Consider the following 19,257-nt stretch of genomic DNA (forward strand, 5'->3'; position numbering starts at 1 on the left):
TATTCTTTTAACCCGCGTGGACGGTGACATCAATGTTTTTGTGTATATGTGGATAAGTTAGATAGATGGACAGAAACGTGTTTGTTGTATTATTTCTCAATATAATGAAAAGAGCCTACACATACCAATAATAAAAAAAATACTTGTATTGTACTCTTATATACAACATGTCCGTGTATTGGCAAAAAAACCTAAATCTTTCTAATTTTTCTTATCACGTGGGTTTGCGTCCGCGTGCATATCAACTGCATTCTATCTTGTCATTGATATTTTTTTGTCATGTATGCGGATATAAATCCTCGATGTAAAAAAATACAGTCGACTACAGAACCTTTTCGGAGTAGGTTAAAAAGTCTGTAAATGTAAAGCCCGCTCCACGTACTCGCGAAAACCTCCGGAGAACGCGAGAGTAGCACGAGAAACGAGAATGAGGAGCCAATACGAATCGGTATTTTCTCGCGAGATTCTCTCGAGAATGTGGAGCGGGCTTAAATAAATCTCTAAATGATGCGATAACAGTTACGCATGACAAATTAAAAATATAAACTAATATAATATAAACGTTGTTCATGCCTATAATTGGCACTCATACGAGCCTTATTATTTTATTAGTACTACTATAGTGTACTTCTATGTACTATATAATGTATTGTGTGTGTTGCTGTTGGCATGTAAATAAATAAATAAATAGATAAATAAACAAATGATGTCCGCAGTGGCGCCGCTGTCGCCGACGAAGATCGTGGCGTTCCGGCGGCTGTCGGACGGCGCCCGCCGCCGCCCGTGCCGCCACTCGCCCGTCATCCGCATCACCGAGAACCCCATCTCGGAGGCCGTGGTCTGCTAAACCACCAACACTAACACCACACCCGACAAACAACTAACAATAGCCCTGGGGGCCTACCATCTTTTAAATGCCATCATAGTTCAGGTTTTATTTCAATATTGCATCAACATTATTTTGTTTCGTACCACGACCTCCTTAAAACAGTTTCGTTTTATACCTAACGAGTATAAATAACGAGTAATTTGTTTTTTTCTCATCCAAGAGGAAACGAGACGTCGAAATTAGTGTCATCTATTTCGCAACACGGTCTTGGTTGTGTTCCGTCGTACGCTGTTGAACAAACTTAAACCCTTATTCATTTTTCGCTTATCCATTGTATAAAATTTACTGAAATTGTCAAATTTTGCTTAAAAAATAAATTTCCTGCAAAAAAAATAATCATTTTGACCGACATCATACAAAACTGCTTATTGTAATATTGGGAAAATAATCTTACTTAAACGAGGTCGTGGTAAGAAATTTCAATATATGATTAAAATAATATTGTTTTAAGAGATGGTAGTAACCCCCCTGGATGCAAGCCCTTGTATACAAGAATAAGTGTCGATGCATTAGGTTTGTTGTATGTTGTGTGCTTTTTGCATGGGAAACGTGTTTACATCTGTAAGAAATTTCTCGTGAGATAACTGAATATATGTATGTATATTGTGTGTCCTTGGAAATTCGATTCTTAGTTGCAAAATTACAAATGCAAAATAAGAAACATTGTTTTCAAGTAATTTGACAGTGTTATTATTTGTATCATATTTAAATATGAATATATAGTTGTGTCCAAAGATCTTGAAATATAATTACAATTGAGGTTGCATAACATTTACAATGCACATTAATCACACGACTTTGTCTAAACTTTTTCCATGCATTTATAATATATTGTTAACACAAGGCGACATCTATTCTTGAATACAATCTAAGAATACAATATGTTCACGAATCTTAATTTATATTTATTAGTTCTATGTTGACAATCGACCAAAAGCAAGTAAAGTAATGGTACTCAGTGACCAAAGAAAGCTTAATTTTAGGAATATATTAGAAAGGGCTAGTCCTATATTGGTTTCAAGTACGACTTGTACACTTTACCTACCGTCAACGATGTTATACATTCCACTTGTTAATACCTCACTTGCTTACTTTCGTGTCGATTGACTGCATAGATCAAATTCTTTTGAGATATCCTGATATCGTCCTTTATACGTGACATACATGTATATCACCATTTTCAAGATGATTTAACTATAATTAAGTGGCACATATACTTTATTCGTCGTTTAACTATCAACCTAACGTAAAGGTTTGTATCTAATAACCGATAAAGGGCAATGCACACAACAATGATACTAATATTGCACATTGTTTCGGGGGAAGTTAAGAAATATTTTATGTTATTAACACCGTTTCGATCTTTTGTATTAATTTCATAAAAACTTTTATTTATATTTAGTGTTTTGTATGAAATTACAACTTTTAATATAAGTATTTAGATGACACGCTTGTTTAAAATCAGAATCTAGTTCCCTAAACAAGCTGCTTGTCACGTAACGCTTTAATAATAATAAAGATAGGGAGTGGCTGGTTCTCGCAACAGCTTGCCAGAAGTGATAAACGTAACAATTTTTAATGGAGAAGGGATTGGTAAGAAGCGTCTCGTTGGTGCGCACCGCACGAACGAGAGCGAGCGATGGAACCAATTGACGTGTAAGTGTACATATCTTGAGAGGAGAACAACTTGGAAGAGTGATGGAGGGCTGCAAACTTATAGTTGTATTGGCTTGCTCTGTGGCAGAGCAGCTGACGTGAGCCGGTCGAGTAACGTTCGTTAGGCTCCTAATAAGAAGCGAGTCGCACTGTTAAAGTATATCATTATATAATTTTAAGAAAAAATATTAGTATTCACGAGTATAATATACATATATAATGTATGTATACCACTATTGAGCATTTATTATCGGATATTCAATTAGCTAAAGTCGACACATGTTTATGTACCTGTCCATGCAACTGGCAGCCGCAGGTGGGACCAGAGTCGCCATGCCCTTGCAACTAAACTTTTGACGTTTGTATTAAGTAATTCTTGTTATCAGTTACAACGAATTGTGGGTGTTCTTATTGAAAATTTTGTAATATGTATATAATAAAACACGATCTAATGTCGTCTGATATTTGATATAATTTGATTTATATAAGGATATTTTGTTACTGTTACGCATTGTAAGTTGAGGTTACTCTGGGTGGCAGCGAACCTACCCCACCTATCTGTTATAGACATTGACGCAAAATAATATAATGGTTTAGTACTATGTAATTGGAACCGATTTTTAAGGGGCTGCGGTACATTAAGGACGTCACTGGGTGCTATGCTAAGACCAAGATAGGTTTTTAATTACCTAATTGAAAATTTGTAAAAATATTTTGCTGTTTTTAATATTCTATGTCTTCTACATCAGTTGACTCACGGCCTGTAATAAGTATCAATAATTGTAATCTATTATTTAAGGCCTACTCTGTTGTTATTTATTTTGTTATTAGTTATGTTATTATTTATCAGTATTAATTTTGTTTATATGAAGCGGGATGCTCGTAATATCTGTAGTTGGACTAATCTACTTTTAAGTTTTATTTATTTTACACATACGAAGTTAAGAGAACGGAATGTTGAATATGATGCACTGTCTTTTGCATAAAATTAGCATGTTGTCGTTAACCTTAATGTTACTGATAACCGGTTATAACATAGATCATACTATGTCTAATAAAGAAAATATCTCGTAGCTAGAATAGCTTCGATCTGTAGTTAGATCTGAGTAGTCTGTAACTGATTGTGTGTACCATGAAAACTTGTTTGTGTGAAATGGAAAGTCGCGTTCGACATACAAAATTCCAATATTTATAGCTGACGGATTTGAATAGCTTTTGGTGTCGTAACCAACTATTGTAACATTTAAAAGCAACGGCATTGTTAAGGTAAACCTAAACGTTAAGTAACATTTATGATGTTAATGCAACGATGGAATGGCTCTCATTCATTGTCACTATGTATTTCGAATGCAACGAATACCATATAAAGGATATTAAAACCCAAATTTCCAATATAGGTAACGACATGTCATAACATGCGTTTATAAGAACGGTTTCAGAAATAGGTATTTCAATTCAGATCTTTGCCGATATAAAAATCTGCTTTTATGTCTCTGTCAGCTATAACGATGTCGCATAAAAGTAATAAACCGTACAAACAATTTTTCTTGGTATTTATTATAACGCTTTCGTAGTAGTACAACATATGTAAATCAATTTCTAGAATCTCAACTGAAAATGCTAAATTGTTGTTCTGTTCAAATATTAGGTATATTATAATTTGTGTGAATTAAAAATATGAGTAATAAAATGATTTTATAATACATTTCGTTTTATTTGTTAAAAAAATCATATTCTTATAGTATGTGGAACTTGTTGTTAAAATACGAAGGAAGTAATAGTTTAAAAAGCCAAATCATATGATGAAATAAAAAAATGACGTGTTAGGACTTTAGGAACTGAATTATTATCCTACATTATGATAATGGCATGTTAACTCATATCTTTTACTGAAAAGTGATCAGTACGCATTAGCCTTGCACTCTGATTAACTTTAACCATTTAGAATTATCATCATAATAATCATGAAATTTGGACAATAGTATAATAATATCATATATTTTCGAGATTTGTTACTTTGTTAATGCTGGTTGACCAAGCAAGTGCATATCAATCGTGTCAGGTCAGGTATTGATGAAAATAAAACGCTTATTTTACAGTGATTTTGACGGATATAATTATATTCTTGTAAGTACAAGATGTCAACATTGTAAACATGAAGTGATTATAAAAACTAACACCCAGGAATATGACATTAATGTTAGTTACTTAATACACAATAGTCTACTTGGTGTTTTAAAGGTGAATAATAAAATTAACATCATCTTTTAATTTGAATTGATTGCAACAGAAGAGGTGGGCATACGATAAAATTATTATACAAAACCACTATGTTTACAATATTTACGTAAAGACCCTCTAAATTTGTGAGTTACAATGTATTATACTTAAGTCAAATTAACATAGTTTAGTGCTTATAGATAATAAATCCTTCAGATAATTTCGGCGGTATTACAGTTTTACAAATACATATAGTATAAGGTACAAAATCTAGATCTTAATATGATTATCAACTCTTTAGTTTATGGCGTTAAAGGAACATATTTATGCGAAATTGTCGAAATCTTAGCAGAAAGCTGGTATCTAGTCTGAATATTAACGTTACGTTCACGTTATGTAAGTATGAAGAATAATTATACCGCAATAAAACATATTTACACAAATCTATAAACTACGTGTTAAAGAAGTTAGTTCTCTTGAATATTACTTCGATCACATTGCCTTTTGTGAAATGTGATCGGTAAAACGTAAGCGCACTACAAAATGACAGGACAATTAATATAAAGCACGATAAATTAAATATATATTGGATTCATTTATATACACTACTTCTAATATATTTTAATCCAATTTAAGATTTAATTACTAGTATGTCCGGTCATTTTAACAAAATAAAGTACCGAGCGACTTTCCATTATTATATTTAGCTTAGAGTAACTACTGATGCAAATTACTTAAACACACCAATATAATATATTAGTTGTATAACAATGTATTCTATTAATCGGCCCAAGCCTCGATTATTATTAAGCGATGTTATTATTACTATACACCGATATGATTAAGGAAAAAAATTAGCCAAAAATATAAGAAACTCACCATTCATAGTTAAAAGCAAAAAAGTATAATTAAAAACTTATCAGATACCTATTATTTTATATTAGACCTGGACTGTAAAATTTTAATGTGTTACCATTTTTTTTTTTAACAATTTTCGTTGTGTAACAATCTCATAGCAGGCAGCATTATTTACAAAAAAAATCTCAATCCAAATCACAACAATGTTTACACATATTTTAAATTATCGAATGTCCAATAAAAGTAAGGATTATTGAATTTGGTAAATCAGGCGATATTACGGCACGTACATGACTATATACATTTTTTTAAATTCTGCAACATATTAAGACCATATCTACCTACACACATAATGAAATTTATATAGTAAATACATCGAATTCTCATATATTAAATGGCCAAAAAGGACGACTCACCCACTGAGTAGGTTATATTATCAGTATCTCAAATATTCCTGGCCGCATTTGAACTTAAAGGATGCATTACGAAAAACATTAATTTGACTACAGTTTACATTTTTTTATTTTATAATTAGGTCATAACGTACCGATCACGTTACGACATAACATTATAATACCATAGGATAATTTACCCAGATGCAAGGCAGTTATTAAATTTGAAAACAATTAACTTACTCAATAGACTCAATTGAATATTTTATTGAATGCCAAAGCTCAATTAACTTGTATTGCCAGTATTTACAGTATATTTAAAAACGAAAATGTATAACTTCGTCACTTAATTTCTAACCTCACGAAACTTAAAACTGGCCATTTTGAGTTACGCATATCAATCAATAGGGAATTGAGACACAACATATATTGACAAATTATGCGTAACTCAGCGTAGTTTCATACTCAAAGAGATGTTGAGCACGAGAATAATAATAACTAAATGAGGCCGATTTTTTGCCCTCTTGAAAATTTGGTAATTTTGAGAACCGCATTGTTAAAATTTAAGCGAGGATTTATTATTTCAGTCGCTTAAGTTGTCATGGAAAGACCTATGGGGGAATTTCAGTAAATTTCTAACAAAGAAATACCTTGTTTTACTTGCTGAACGATTGCTGGAGGGGTTTATAGTCACTCCACAAAAGAAGCATCGTCTTATTTCGGTAACCGGTATTCAGAAGTCACAAGAACATAAGTGGCATTCATGTAAGGCCTTGCGAAGTAGATGAGAACTAAATGGAATGTTTTATTTACTTCGTGAATCAATTTTCGATACAATACCATATAAAGATTATGCCCAGGTATAAATACAAATTTCACATTGGAAAAACATTATATAGTCTATATTTAATTATCATATCTTGAAATAGTTCACATGTAGACACACGTGCAAGACCTATAACAGTGGACGCCATGCTTTAATCTCATTTCCTTTAACAGGTCATCTATTATAAGAAACACTATGACCAGCCTTATAAAACAATGTCAATAAATGGAATATTATAACTTAGTTTAATAAATGTGACATTCGTGTAAATAAGTATTAATATCATCCTATATAATGCGTAATCAGAAATTATGCTACTAATAAGCTATTACTCACATACATCGTAAATATTTAACAATCTACATGATAACCTGCCTATACACCTAAAAATAAATTACATATCGCGAATACCATATATGCCGCAAAAATCGTTATCGCACCGAACATTTTAAGCGGATATTAATAAAAATCAATATAAACATACGTCACAATATATATAAGAACAGTGATAAAATATATTTATTTTTACATAATATAATAATAATATGTTAACTTCTAACACAGACAATAAATATTTCTGATTATAATGATACAATCTCACTAAAGAAACGGTTCAGCGGTTGAATATAATGATTAAGATGATCGAGACGATTATAAACAGGATGATCGCTAAGTACACTTTCTTCTTTCTTAGCTTGTTCTGAAACGTAAAGAAAATGTAATATCTTAAATACAAAATAAATAATTAGCTAAGTGCGAGTCAAACTCACACATGGAGGGTTCCGTACCACCAAATTTTCATTTAATTTGTATTTTTAACACGCTATTATTAGCTTGGGTTGTATCTATGTGTATGTATGTTTGTAACGGTATCTTTGAACTCGATTTTGAACCACTTCGAACGGTCCGATTAATTTAATTTTTTTAGCAGTTATCAAGAACCGATGACAATACATGATTTTAATAATTTTATCCCATTCTCCTCGTCAGGATCGTCAGGAATCAGGATTAACGACTTTTCCTTTTAGCGTGCTTTTTAGTTTTTAAACTGTATTTATTTTAGTATTTGTTATCACATCGGCCATAGAAGTAAATGCATTGCGTACATTTTGTCTACTTATTACGATTAAATAGATAAAGCGAAAAACGCCGAGAAGTAGCGGTCTCTTGTACGTCGCCCCCATTTTGTTTTCAAGCTTTTTAATTTTAGTATATATTGTTATAGCGGGTACCTTTATACATACTTTATAAAAATATCAAATATCTATATATTACGGTTTCAGAGATAGAGCCTTGTGACAGACAGTCAGACAGTGGAGGTTTGTAAGTAACAGGGTTCAGTATTTACTCTTTGGGTGCAGAACCCTAAAAGCACTTTACTAAAGGTTACTTTACTAAACATGTTAACTCCAAACAAATTACCGATTGAAAATGAAAGCCTAACTAACTTTCCTTCTACCATCCTTGATTATTTTAATGATTCTACTCGTATTATCAATTGTGTATCGGTCAGTTACCTTGTAGTTGACCGCCTGGCGCAGCTCCTGGGTGCCGTTCTCCACGTTGTGCGCAGCGAACTCCACATTGGACTCGATTGAGTCCACTACAGCGCCCTGGTCGTGGATTATCGTGCCCAGCTGCTTGAATATCTGGTTCACGTCCATTATGTCGTTCTGAAAATATACAGATTGTGACCATGAAATCTTGCAAGGTTGCAATTTGCTTGATATATGTGTACATCGTTATAAAGGTAGGAAAAACGGTTATGAAGATTTTGTATTGTTTGTTAACAGATTTTGTTAAATTTAATAATAAAAATATCCTCAATTAAAATAAATACTTATGGTCAATTTCGACCTTTTGTGGTTAGACTCCGAAGGCACTACCGTCACACCTATTTCTGTCAAATAACAAGTATTAAGCGTTGCTGTGTTCTGGTTTGAAGGGTGTGGTAAGAGAGACATACTTTTCCGAGGCGTTTCAACTTAGTCCTCATGGGTAAAGACGCATCTGTGTCCGACCTCAATTATCTGGTGTTGATTATCAAGTGGACTACATGCTCTTCTAATATTCCTCTATTATAAAACAGATAGAAGGTAGGTAGAAAATGGTGTATATGGTTCGGAGACACCACCACAGCATTTATTTCTGTATCATAATAGCAGTCAAGTCAAATCAGAGTTAAATGGCTGTGTTCTAATTTGAAAGGTGTTGTAAATGAGGCACATTCTAACTTAGTCCTCCAAAATAGCCACGCATTTAATGCGGAACTTAAATAGGACTTCAATGCTATCTCGAGTCGAAGGCATATGTCCATACGCGATAGTGACTGAATTGCTTACCATCAGATGAACTGCATGGTCGTTTGCTACTCTATATTATACAAAGTATTCCTTTCATTATAAGCATTTTTTTTTTGTTTTTTTTTTTTTTTTTATTGAGGAAGGTACATTTAAATGTAGTGTGATGTAATTTTTATAACTAACGTTGAGATAGATAACTTGTTTACGTCTAGTATTAATTTTTGCAGCGGGAAGGCTATAATCCACCGTGCTGTCCAAGTGCATATTGAGAGACTTGTCATGCCTCTGAGAACCTTTTCACTTTTGTTATCAAAAAATTTTCCTCTTAGGTTTCCTCAAGATGTTTCCCTGCACTGTTTAAACAAGTGATACTAATACGCGCATAGCTTTGAAAAATGAGAGGTACGGGCCTGGGATTTGAACCTGGGACCCCTCGGGCTGAATTTCAACCACTAATTATCACTTAAATGTATCGCTGCTCAAGATATAATCATGTGGAGCATTTTTAATATTCCTTAAAGGGAACAATGTATTTGTGATCTACTTAAAGTAAGAACCTTTTCCAGTCTATAATAACATAATGCTACTGAAAACTAGATTGTTCCTAATTACATTTTATATTTTAACGAAGTACACAATTATTTCCAGCATTAGAACGTTATGGGCCATTGTAATTAAAACTACGATAACAGAACGCTATGATTTCCAACAATTCAAACAAAATAAATTCTCTGTTACGTTTTTACTACACTATCGTGACTCTATTGGACTAAACAAAAACCAAAGTAATAAAAAGTGTTTCAACGACATTGAGTATTGTTTGCTCTTTCTCAGATAGAGGTTAATAATTCGGCGAATAATTAATAATAATGTTTCATTAATTATTAATGAAACTTAGTCCAATCCACGAGTAACATAGGCCCGACTTGCGGCCCTCATTAATCCAATATAACAATTTTACTAATCTAAATATATATATATATCAAAAGTGACTGACTGACATAGTGATCTATCAACGCACAGCCCAAACCACTGGACGGATCGGGCTGAAATTTGGCAAGCAGGTAGATGTTATGACGTAGGCATCCGCTAAGAAAGGATTTTGATCAATTCTACCCCCAAGGGGATATAATAGATGGTGAAAATATTACTTCGTAACGCGAGCGAAGCCGCGGGCAAAAGCTCGTTTACTTATAAAATTGTTACATTTAGATCGTATATAGATATAGGTTTGGAAGTATTACTGCCATAGAATTATGCTTTACCACTATTAGTACAAAAATTGTATCATTGACTTTAATACTTGCGACTAAATTATTTAATTATAATTTTAATTAGGTATATCGTTTATACTATACTTTGTAAATCAAATACATATATTTTTTATCACAGAATGAAGGCGGAAACTCCCAAGTAATTTTGTAACAAAATATTTATATTTATGAAAGTTTACGTTAAATCAGTGTTTACCTAGACTGTATATGAGTATTAATATAATTAATATTTCGATTAATTACAATAATACCTGTAATTCTGATCATGTTGTTAATATTTGTCCACTTAACATATCCCGCCACATAGTCATCATCATCATTATTTACACGATTTACACGAATTTTACCTTTTGACATATTTGGCATTTTTGAGGCATGCATCATCATCATCAACCCATTACTTTCCCACTGCTAGGCACGGGTCTCCTCTCAGAGTGAGTAGGATTAGGCCATAGACCGCCGCGCTAGCCAAGTGCGCATTGATAGACTTCACATACTTTTGAGATTTTTTTTTACTCTCAGGTGCGCAGCTTTACTCACGATGTTTTCCTTCGTCGTTTAAATAAGTGATAATTAATTTCTATTGCAGGCATGCCTACATACACTCAAAATCACATAACCCTCCGAAGTCAGGTAAAAAGGCAAGGTGTCTTTGTCCATTTAGAAACAGATATCATTATTATGCCATAAGTGATACGTATCTAGAACGTGCTAATTTGAAAAAGTAACGCTAGTATCGTCAATCGATATTGGTATATCGATCAGTTCATTTAGAAGCATGCAGCCATCGTTAAATATGCGCAAATAAACGTTTCACGGTACGATGGTTAATTAAATTTGTATTCGGGTCACCACCGACGCCTTTGTTACTATTTCAACTACAAATGCATACTCGGGTATGTTATGGAGCTCCGTAACCAAACTATAGGATATCCGAAATAAAAATATAAACAAAACTACGACCAATATCGGCTACAGATGCATTGCTATCCTTCAGAATTAAATTAGAATGACTCGTGTGCATTTCCCTATAATCACATCCTTCAAATTGTTAGTGACAGTAAGTGGCTTGTGGCGTTCATGAACGTCTGTAATGAACCTCAGATAACATTACATTCCTCCTTGAGGTTGGCTAGAAATGCCTTGCTATCCCTGAAGTATAAGTGAAAACGCCTCGTATAAGTATACCCTTAACCACACACTGCAGCGTTCAAATCAGAACACTGCAGCGTTTACCATTGTTGTTAGTAAGCAGAAATAGTTGCGTCGGTGGTGGATCTGTCTGAACCACAGAGGGTTCTACCTTGTATCATTATATTGTTTAATATTTAAGAGTATGAAAATATAAGTGTAGCATGCCTCGAAAAAGTATACACTTACCACACCCTTCAAACCAGAACACAGCAGCGCTTAACACTGCTGTTTTTAGGCAGAAATTTGTGTGTCAGTGGTGCCCTGGTCTCAAACCACAGATGTTTCTATCACCCTGCACCATGTTATGTTTAACCATGATAGCGTTACCTCAACCTGGCTGTTACCCCAGTCGAACCACAAAGGAATCCCTACACCATTACACCGTGGTATTACCTCAAGCTGTCTGATGTCCCTCTCGCGTTCCTCCAGCTCGAGCAGCTCGCGCTCCGACTGCATCGTGAGCTGCTCCTGCTTGCGAACGCCCGTGTCACCCATCTCCACCAGCTCCTTGTTGCTACCTGTGAGGTTATCATACAATACCATTAGTGGCGAACCAATCTCACCGGACACTCGGGGAGGAAATGTGCGAGGTTAGCATACAATTGTCCCTGTAGTCCCGGGACTAGAATAGGGCTACGGTATCACCTGCCTGTCGTAAGAGGTGACTAAAAGGGGGCTTCCGGGGTTACAGGCGGCAAGTGCTCCCATTCGAACCGTCTAGCAAGCAACCCCGGGAAGGACGACGGTATGTGTGGTCGCATACCGTCGTAAACACAACATCGTATGGAAGGAGCGAAAATTGCTCCCCCAGGACAGAGCCCGATCAGGGCATCGCGCTTGGAGGACTCCGGGTTTCCACCAAGCGTTGAGGACGGCCTAGAGATGGGCAGAGGGTTTAAACCCAATGGGTGGATACGGATTTAAACCGGGTATTTTGGGTGAAATAGGGTTTAAACCCAAATAAACACCCAAACAGCGGGTGTAAACTATTGTCATTCATATTTTTATTTTCTTCGTGTAATATCATTTTTAAAATAATATTGTAAACAATTCACTAAATATGCACTCTAAAAGCACATATTTCATTTAACTACGCTGTTATAGTCCATTCGGATGTGTTACATTTTGGTTGCAATTTTCGAAGACCCAATTATATTTTATAGATGTCAATGATTAGTGTAAAGGGCTTAGTGTACAGTTAAATCCTAATTTGTGGAGTCCCAACTGTTGTCCCTCGGCCGCCATCTTGAAAAAAGGGGCACAAAGCGTTTTTACGCTCTACCAGGCAAACTATTTGTCGCACAGAAATTTAGTAAGAACAATTATGGTTTCAAATTGATTTATCTATAATTTTAGTTCTATAACTTTTTGTCGTTAAACCAAAAATAACAAAGATAATAACAATAATAGATTAAACTTTGGGAAGACTTTTTTTTAACTTTTTTGTACTTAATTTACAGAAAATGACATTGAAACATTTTGGTAGAGGAGTTTTTATAGTCCGGTCAATTTAAACATAAAAATAGTAATCAAATAACATAAAGCTAAATTTCCGTAGATACCTTGGGTTTACCATCACAAGTAAAGTTCCAAAAGTCCTCATCGATGTGTGTGTCGGCACTTATTCGGGGTCAAAAATCAAAATTTTCGGGTTTCTGGATTTTTCTCGAAAACGGTAAATTTTATCGAAAAATACCTTGGACCTAAGTTGTAGCACTTAAATTTTTCTATAAAATAATGTTTGTATTTTTTTTTTAAAGCTATAATTATTAAGATATTAAGATACGTAAGAATTACATTTTACATTATATGCCCATATTCCCACACCACCTGTGCAATAGTATACGAGAGGTATACTTATTTGTTTTAGTTGTGCGCTATTTGTTTCGTCAAACAAATAATAATTAAAAAGGTAATAAAAATAGATGAACCCCTAAAAATGTAATATTTAAAAATGTAAAAACATCGGATATACAGTAAAAACCTATAGTATATCTATTAAATAAACATTTGAACTATTTTAAAAGCTTTGTGTAGATTTTTTTAACTCATTTTATAAACACCCAAATAAATACCCAGTGGGAGGAAATAAACGGGTATTTATTGGGTTTAAACCCTGCACAGGGTTTAAACCGGGTTCTTTGCCCATCTCTAGGACGGCCACCGGGGGGGTTTTAGTGCGGTAAATATCCCACATAACCCGGCGTCGCTCCCACATCATCGGGTACCTTTTGAAGATTTCCCCCTCATAAACAAAATAAAAATAAAAAGGTTATCATACAATACCATCAGTGGCGAGCTTGGTTCGCCACTGCTGGTATTTGCAAAAAAAGCAAATCTTTCAAACTGCATTCTGCAACAATATACTAAATTGCTACATTCTAACTACATATATTATTTCATTTAATTAAATGTATACAAAACATAACAACATGAGGAAAATATAATTTAAGATAACACCACAGTTAATGCATGGCAATTAAAATGTATGTAACACACACAGGTAAATAAGGTCCGACCAAGGTCACAAAAAACTATATGGATTATATTATGTTACAGCTCAGTTATAAATAACTGACATATTAACAAAACTGGCTTTTACCCACGGCTTTGCTCGAAGTCAGAGATTGATTACAAAACAAGAACTTCGTCTTTAAACCCATGTTATATGATATATTTATCTATCCCTCGGGAACAGCACTAATTTTCCGAATAAAAGGTACCCTACGTCCTTTTCTGGACCCCTGACGACGTGTGTACAGAAATTCATGACAATCGGGTTTGCAGTCAAGGCATGAAAGCATAGCAAACAAACAAACTGACATTGGAATTTATAATATTAGTTAGGATAAGGATTACAAATATAGTATACTTACTGCCCAAAGCAAATGGATCTGCTATTTTGATGGTTTGAGCTTTAACTTTCCTGACATCTTCCTTAGTTTTCTGAGCGGCTGTCCTCTGTGTCGCCTGTTGATAAAGGAATATAACCACTTAATTCCTATTAATAATATGTAATACACAATACATTTTAGCAAGTCATTAATGCAAGCGTAGTTTACGTGTTATTTCATTGTAAACAAACAAAATGGAAATACTACTTTTCTTGAAGAATAAATTGGTATTAATTTAGTCAAACTATAAACTAATTTTAAGCAATTATTAGTTGATCACCCTATTGGGCTAAGGCTTTGGGCATTTGGACCTTTCTTAATAAATTAAGAATTAAATATAAAATATCGTTTGTTTTCAAACAACATGAATATACATGATGGGGTTTAGTTTATAAATACATCAACCTCGTTATCTAATCTAAAACTGAGATTCACCGACCTATATTTAGAGTATTAATGGTGAAATCGAAATTAGATTTTTTTCATGACCATTGTGGTAGGGGAGCCCAAGATGCTAAATGTGTAGTAACTCGAGCGTCATTGGGACCTATACGATTGTGTAGATTAGACGTTAGAATGCAGAAAAGGTTATATGATATTTTTAGATTTAGCTGGGTGTTTTCTTATTCTGACGATTTGAAAAAGAAAAAAAATGAAAATGTATGAAGAATAATGTATTTTCCTAAAAAATAGCCTTTTCTTTAGTTTGTGATACATCATTATTTCCCAGGGATTCATGCTAATAAGTGACACTATCAGATAGCATAATAATAGAGGGTGATTTTTTTTTTCAAAATGACTATTTTTTTTCACTACTTCGACGTGTGGTAATCGGCAGACTATGATGTTTCCCGTTTTCTAGCACTATTTCCTTTATATTAAAAAGAAAATTGACCGCGCTCGAGCATGTCCAGTGATCGACTTTTTTGACATTGCAAACTCCCCGACATATAAAGTTCATTTATGGTTTAGGACACTCTACAGGGTATCTAACGGTATGTAAGGTATCTCCCATATCTTAGTCTGACGCGCTCGAGATACTCCCGAAGTCCCCTCATGGGCTCCCCAACTATTGGTTGCTATGATTATTGTTTGATGTGAAAACGGTTATATTTATGCAATAAAATGTGACTAAATGTAAGATGTAATATCCTATATGATATTTTTCAAATAAAACACATTAATTGAAGAAATTCTGGCTTTATACAGCAAATTTGCGTACCCCAAAATACAATTACAATAATTTACCTCGTATTTTAAGTAGATATTGGTCACAGGAAAGTAAATATTGGTAATAATACTTAATAATATGAGAGTAAGGTTAGTTTGTTACCTGGAATGCGTTTAGAGTGGCCATATATTCATCGCGGAGACGATCTCTGGTCAGCTTGCTCGCCGGCTGATCAGTGGGGAGCTTCATCAGGTCCATAAGCATGGAGGATGTGTCTTTTGCCAACTTTTGGGTGTAATTTTGTATTTGACGCCTATTAAACAAAGAAGATGTTAATTTAGTTGTCATATATATAGATATTATTTTTATATCTTGAAATCGGGTAATAAAAAATAGTAACTAGCAATTTGTAAGTGTATCCGCAAGCCTATATTATTTCATTTCAATACATGTACAGTCCGTGGGAAACTGCTAGTCCACTCTGAAGTTGTTGCAAGCAGGTTACATGCAATTTACTATAGAGACGCGATTCATTTCTACATTCAGAGTGGACTAGCAGTTTTGCGCGGACTATACCCATGTAAATTTTACTATTAAATAAGTAACTCACAGTTGGTTCCTAAGTTCCTGGGAATCTTGAGGAGTCTGCAACTGGTTGACCATCTTCGACATGGACGACACTGTGGAATGGAGGTTACAATAATACTACAATATTACCATACGAAATTAATATAAGTAAAGAGCACATAGTTAATTCCTTTATTATAGTGGTTAGAGACCAAGATCTACACGAAATTAGTTTAAATTTTCTTTTATAACTACGGTAGCTATGTCTACTTGTGTGCAGATTTCAACTTATGCTATATGAACTAAGATATAGATAAAACTATATAAACTGAAATATTGATTAACAGGTATGCAATATTTTTTATTACTATCATGTTGAAGTAGCAAATGAGTATGCAGTCCCTCTAATGGTAAGTGGCTACTGCCACCCATGGACATCCCCAGATAAGACATGAGGGCTACCTGATGTCAGCCACACGTGTTGCTACCCGTGAAAATGAAGTGGGTTCCAATGTAACGGGCTTATGAACACATATTATGTCTTATTTACCACCCACTTCAAAGCAGAACACAACAACGCTCAACACTGTGTCTTATCAGGGTGTGGCAGAGGTACCTCTGGAGTCGAACTACAAAAAATTCTCCCAAAACCACTTTGCCGCACTATGTGCAGTTTACTTATAGCTGCCTAGGCTTAGGTAAATCTTAATTTTTTGTCTGCAACTGCCTAAAGCCTACACAAGGCCCTGCTGGAGATGGGTTAAACTAGAAAGCGTTTTGTCGTATTTTTTTTATAATAAAGCAGATGTGCATGTCTGCCACCTATGGATGTTTGTAACCATCCCCAGATAGCAATAGATTTCTACCTGATGTCAGCCACAGATGCGCTGCTACCCTTAAGGACTAAGCTGGAACGCCTCGGAAAATTATGTTTCCGTTACCACACAAAGTCGAAGTGACTATGGTTCTTATTTATGATCATATTAGGTAAATATCATAACAAGGCAACCTTGCACATCCATCTCCTGATTGGAATCCCTCCATTGCTTCTTACACTAAACGTAAAAAGAAAGGGGATGAAAATGTTTAAAGCAAAAGTCATGTTGGACCCTTTGGACATAATTATCTGAACCTTAAATATCTTGTAAACTGTACACAGATTTGTTGCTACCCGTAAGACTAAGTGCACTCAGTCTAAAGCATGTTATGTAAAGTAGCAATCCAAATATTCCTCGATGATTGGATAACTCTGTTTTATCTTTTGTTTAACTCAAGAACTATCATACCAAACTGACTTCATTGTAGATATTATATTGATTACTAGCTTTTACCTACAGCTTCGCTTGTGGTCACAGGTTTTTATTTTTCCCTCGGGAATGATAATTTTCATGGATAAATGATACTATGTCTTTTTCTGAAACCCTGACAATGTGTGACGTAATAGTATAGGGAGTAATAGTCTCATATTTACTTCAAACTCATTGTTTTGTTTATTTCTTCTTATTTTTTATCATACATTTTAGGACGTACAATTGTAGATGAATCAAAATTGTAATTACAAATTGCTTTTTTCCAAATAAAGTGTTTCTACACTTTTTACATTTTATATCTATTTAAAATTCATGCGCAATTTTAAACAAATATCTACAATCTCAATATACAAGTATAGATGAAAGTAGATATGAACAAAGAATGTTGACCCAAGATAATGCAACATGTAGATAATAAAAACAAAGCTAATGAACCAAAACTCACCATTTTGCGATATCTTCTTTATGTTGCTCGCGACCGTTTGCGATAGACGCTGGAAGTTATCCGCCTCCTCGTAGTTCACACCACCTTGGTATGACGTGTCCATCTTGATTCTACGAGAACACCGGTTATAATGTATAATAAGCTACTAAGACAAATAAAACGTAGTAAAATTCTACAAAATAAAATTACTCACTAATCAAATTACGGCTCAGATACACAATGAGATTGTGACGTCCTCTCGTTCGCCCACTAAATTAGCTTTGTAATTCTTACTTATTTTTCATTAAGCCGATATTAGCGATCAGTTTTTATTTTAAAAGCATATAATTAACTTGAAAAAGTAAAGAATAACATTTACGGGAGTATCACCAGCAACTTTAGCGCTCAGTTCACAAATTCCAACAAAACCAAAAAAATATTACCGTCCACCACTTTGAAGTTTGATTACCTTTGTCTGACAACTCTGACAAATGTCAAATATTTTTTTATATATTTTTCTATGTAAATTTATCAAGGCAAAGGTATCTCAAACTCACAGCTAATGATCAGTGTCTTCGAACATGTGCTAAAGATAATATATTTCACGGTGGTTAGTGATTTCCATGCATGGCACCAACTTGGAACCAAAGAGTATAGTAAATTATTGCTTGGAACTTTTTTAAAGGACTAACATGTATATAATAATACTCTATGTAAAGGACTAAACATGCGACTGAACTTATTATATGAGACAAGAATAAACATGTATCTTTCGTGATATAAAATTATGGGTAGTCCTAAACATAGTTCATTTATAGTGTACCATGTCGCATTTAAAATACTGAAAACAGATCCAATTAATCAGTCACAAACTCGTTAGTTTGAAATAAAAGCTTATAAGCGTTATATTTTGTGACTAAATCTGGTCTTTAAAAATATGATATACTTGCAAAAAAAATATCACTATGGCGGATTGTTAACAATAATTTCAAAGTACAATTTATATAATTAAATTTCCTAGCTATGTAGGTTATATTATTATTACTACTATGAAACTGATATGTTTTTAAAATAAAAATAAATTATGGTCATGTTGCTGCTAAATTATAAATTTCTAAAATTTCTTTATGTTTCAAAATGGTTTTCTCGTTCCGGATTCGCAATTATTAATAGGAAACAGACATCACTATTCTATGACTGACAAATCGAAGATAATATATTATCTGTTAGCGATTAAAAAAAATGAATAAACAAATTCAAACTATTATCTCTAAAATAT

General features: G+C 33.9%; 2 protein-coding genes across 14 annotated transcripts in view; one reads left to right on the plus strand and one right to left on the minus strand.

The window, feature by feature from the left end:
* The window catches only part of MESK2 (misexpression suppressor of KSR 2), an 87,341-nt gene extending 83,093 nt beyond the window's left edge, over positions 1 to 4,248 (plus strand). For 10 of the 11 annotated variants that reach the window (XM_073074637.1, XM_073074634.1, XM_073074633.1 and 7 more), the window contains one exon: positions 717 to 4,248. In XM_073074637.1, coding sequence (XP_072930738.1) covers positions 717 to 847 — 131 coding nt within the window. In that variant the 3' untranslated portion in view covers positions 848 to 4,248. The remainder of the gene's footprint in view (positions 1 to 716) is intronic. The other variant, XM_073074636.1, reaches the window with a different exon arrangement.
* Positions 4,249 to 5,278: 1,030 nt separating this feature from the next.
* Positions 5,279 to 18,511, minus strand: Syx7 (syntaxin 7). Of its 3 annotated transcripts, none has more exons than XM_073074646.1 (8): positions 18,358 to 18,511; positions 18,000 to 18,109; positions 16,288 to 16,357; positions 15,840 to 15,990; positions 14,489 to 14,582; positions 12,006 to 12,130; positions 8,359 to 8,514; positions 5,279 to 7,541 (listed from the first exon to the last, which is right to left on the minus strand). In XM_073074646.1, the coding sequence occupies exons 2-8, from the start codon at positions 18,100 to 18,102 to the stop codon at positions 7,455 to 7,457; spliced, it is 786 nt and encodes a 261-aa protein (XP_072930747.1). In that variant the 5' UTR covers positions 18,103 to 18,109; positions 18,358 to 18,511; the 3' UTR covers positions 5,279 to 7,454. The 3 variants fall into 3 exon arrangements, with proteins under 3 accessions (XP_072930747.1, XP_072930746.1, XP_072930748.1); XM_073074645.1 differs by having other exon boundaries at positions 18,193 to 18,472; XM_073074647.1 differs by having other exon boundaries at positions 18,422 to 18,440.
* Positions 18,512 to 19,257: the final 746 nt, after the last annotated feature.

The sequence above is a fragment of the Epargyreus clarus genome, unplaced genomic scaffold (genome assembly GCF_041222505.1).
Source record: "Epargyreus clarus isolate Ecla_fem2 unplaced genomic scaffold, WU_Ecla_fem_2.2 ptg000007l, whole genome shotgun sequence".
NCBI lineage: Eukaryota > Metazoa > Arthropoda > Insecta > Lepidoptera > Hesperiidae > Epargyreus > Epargyreus clarus.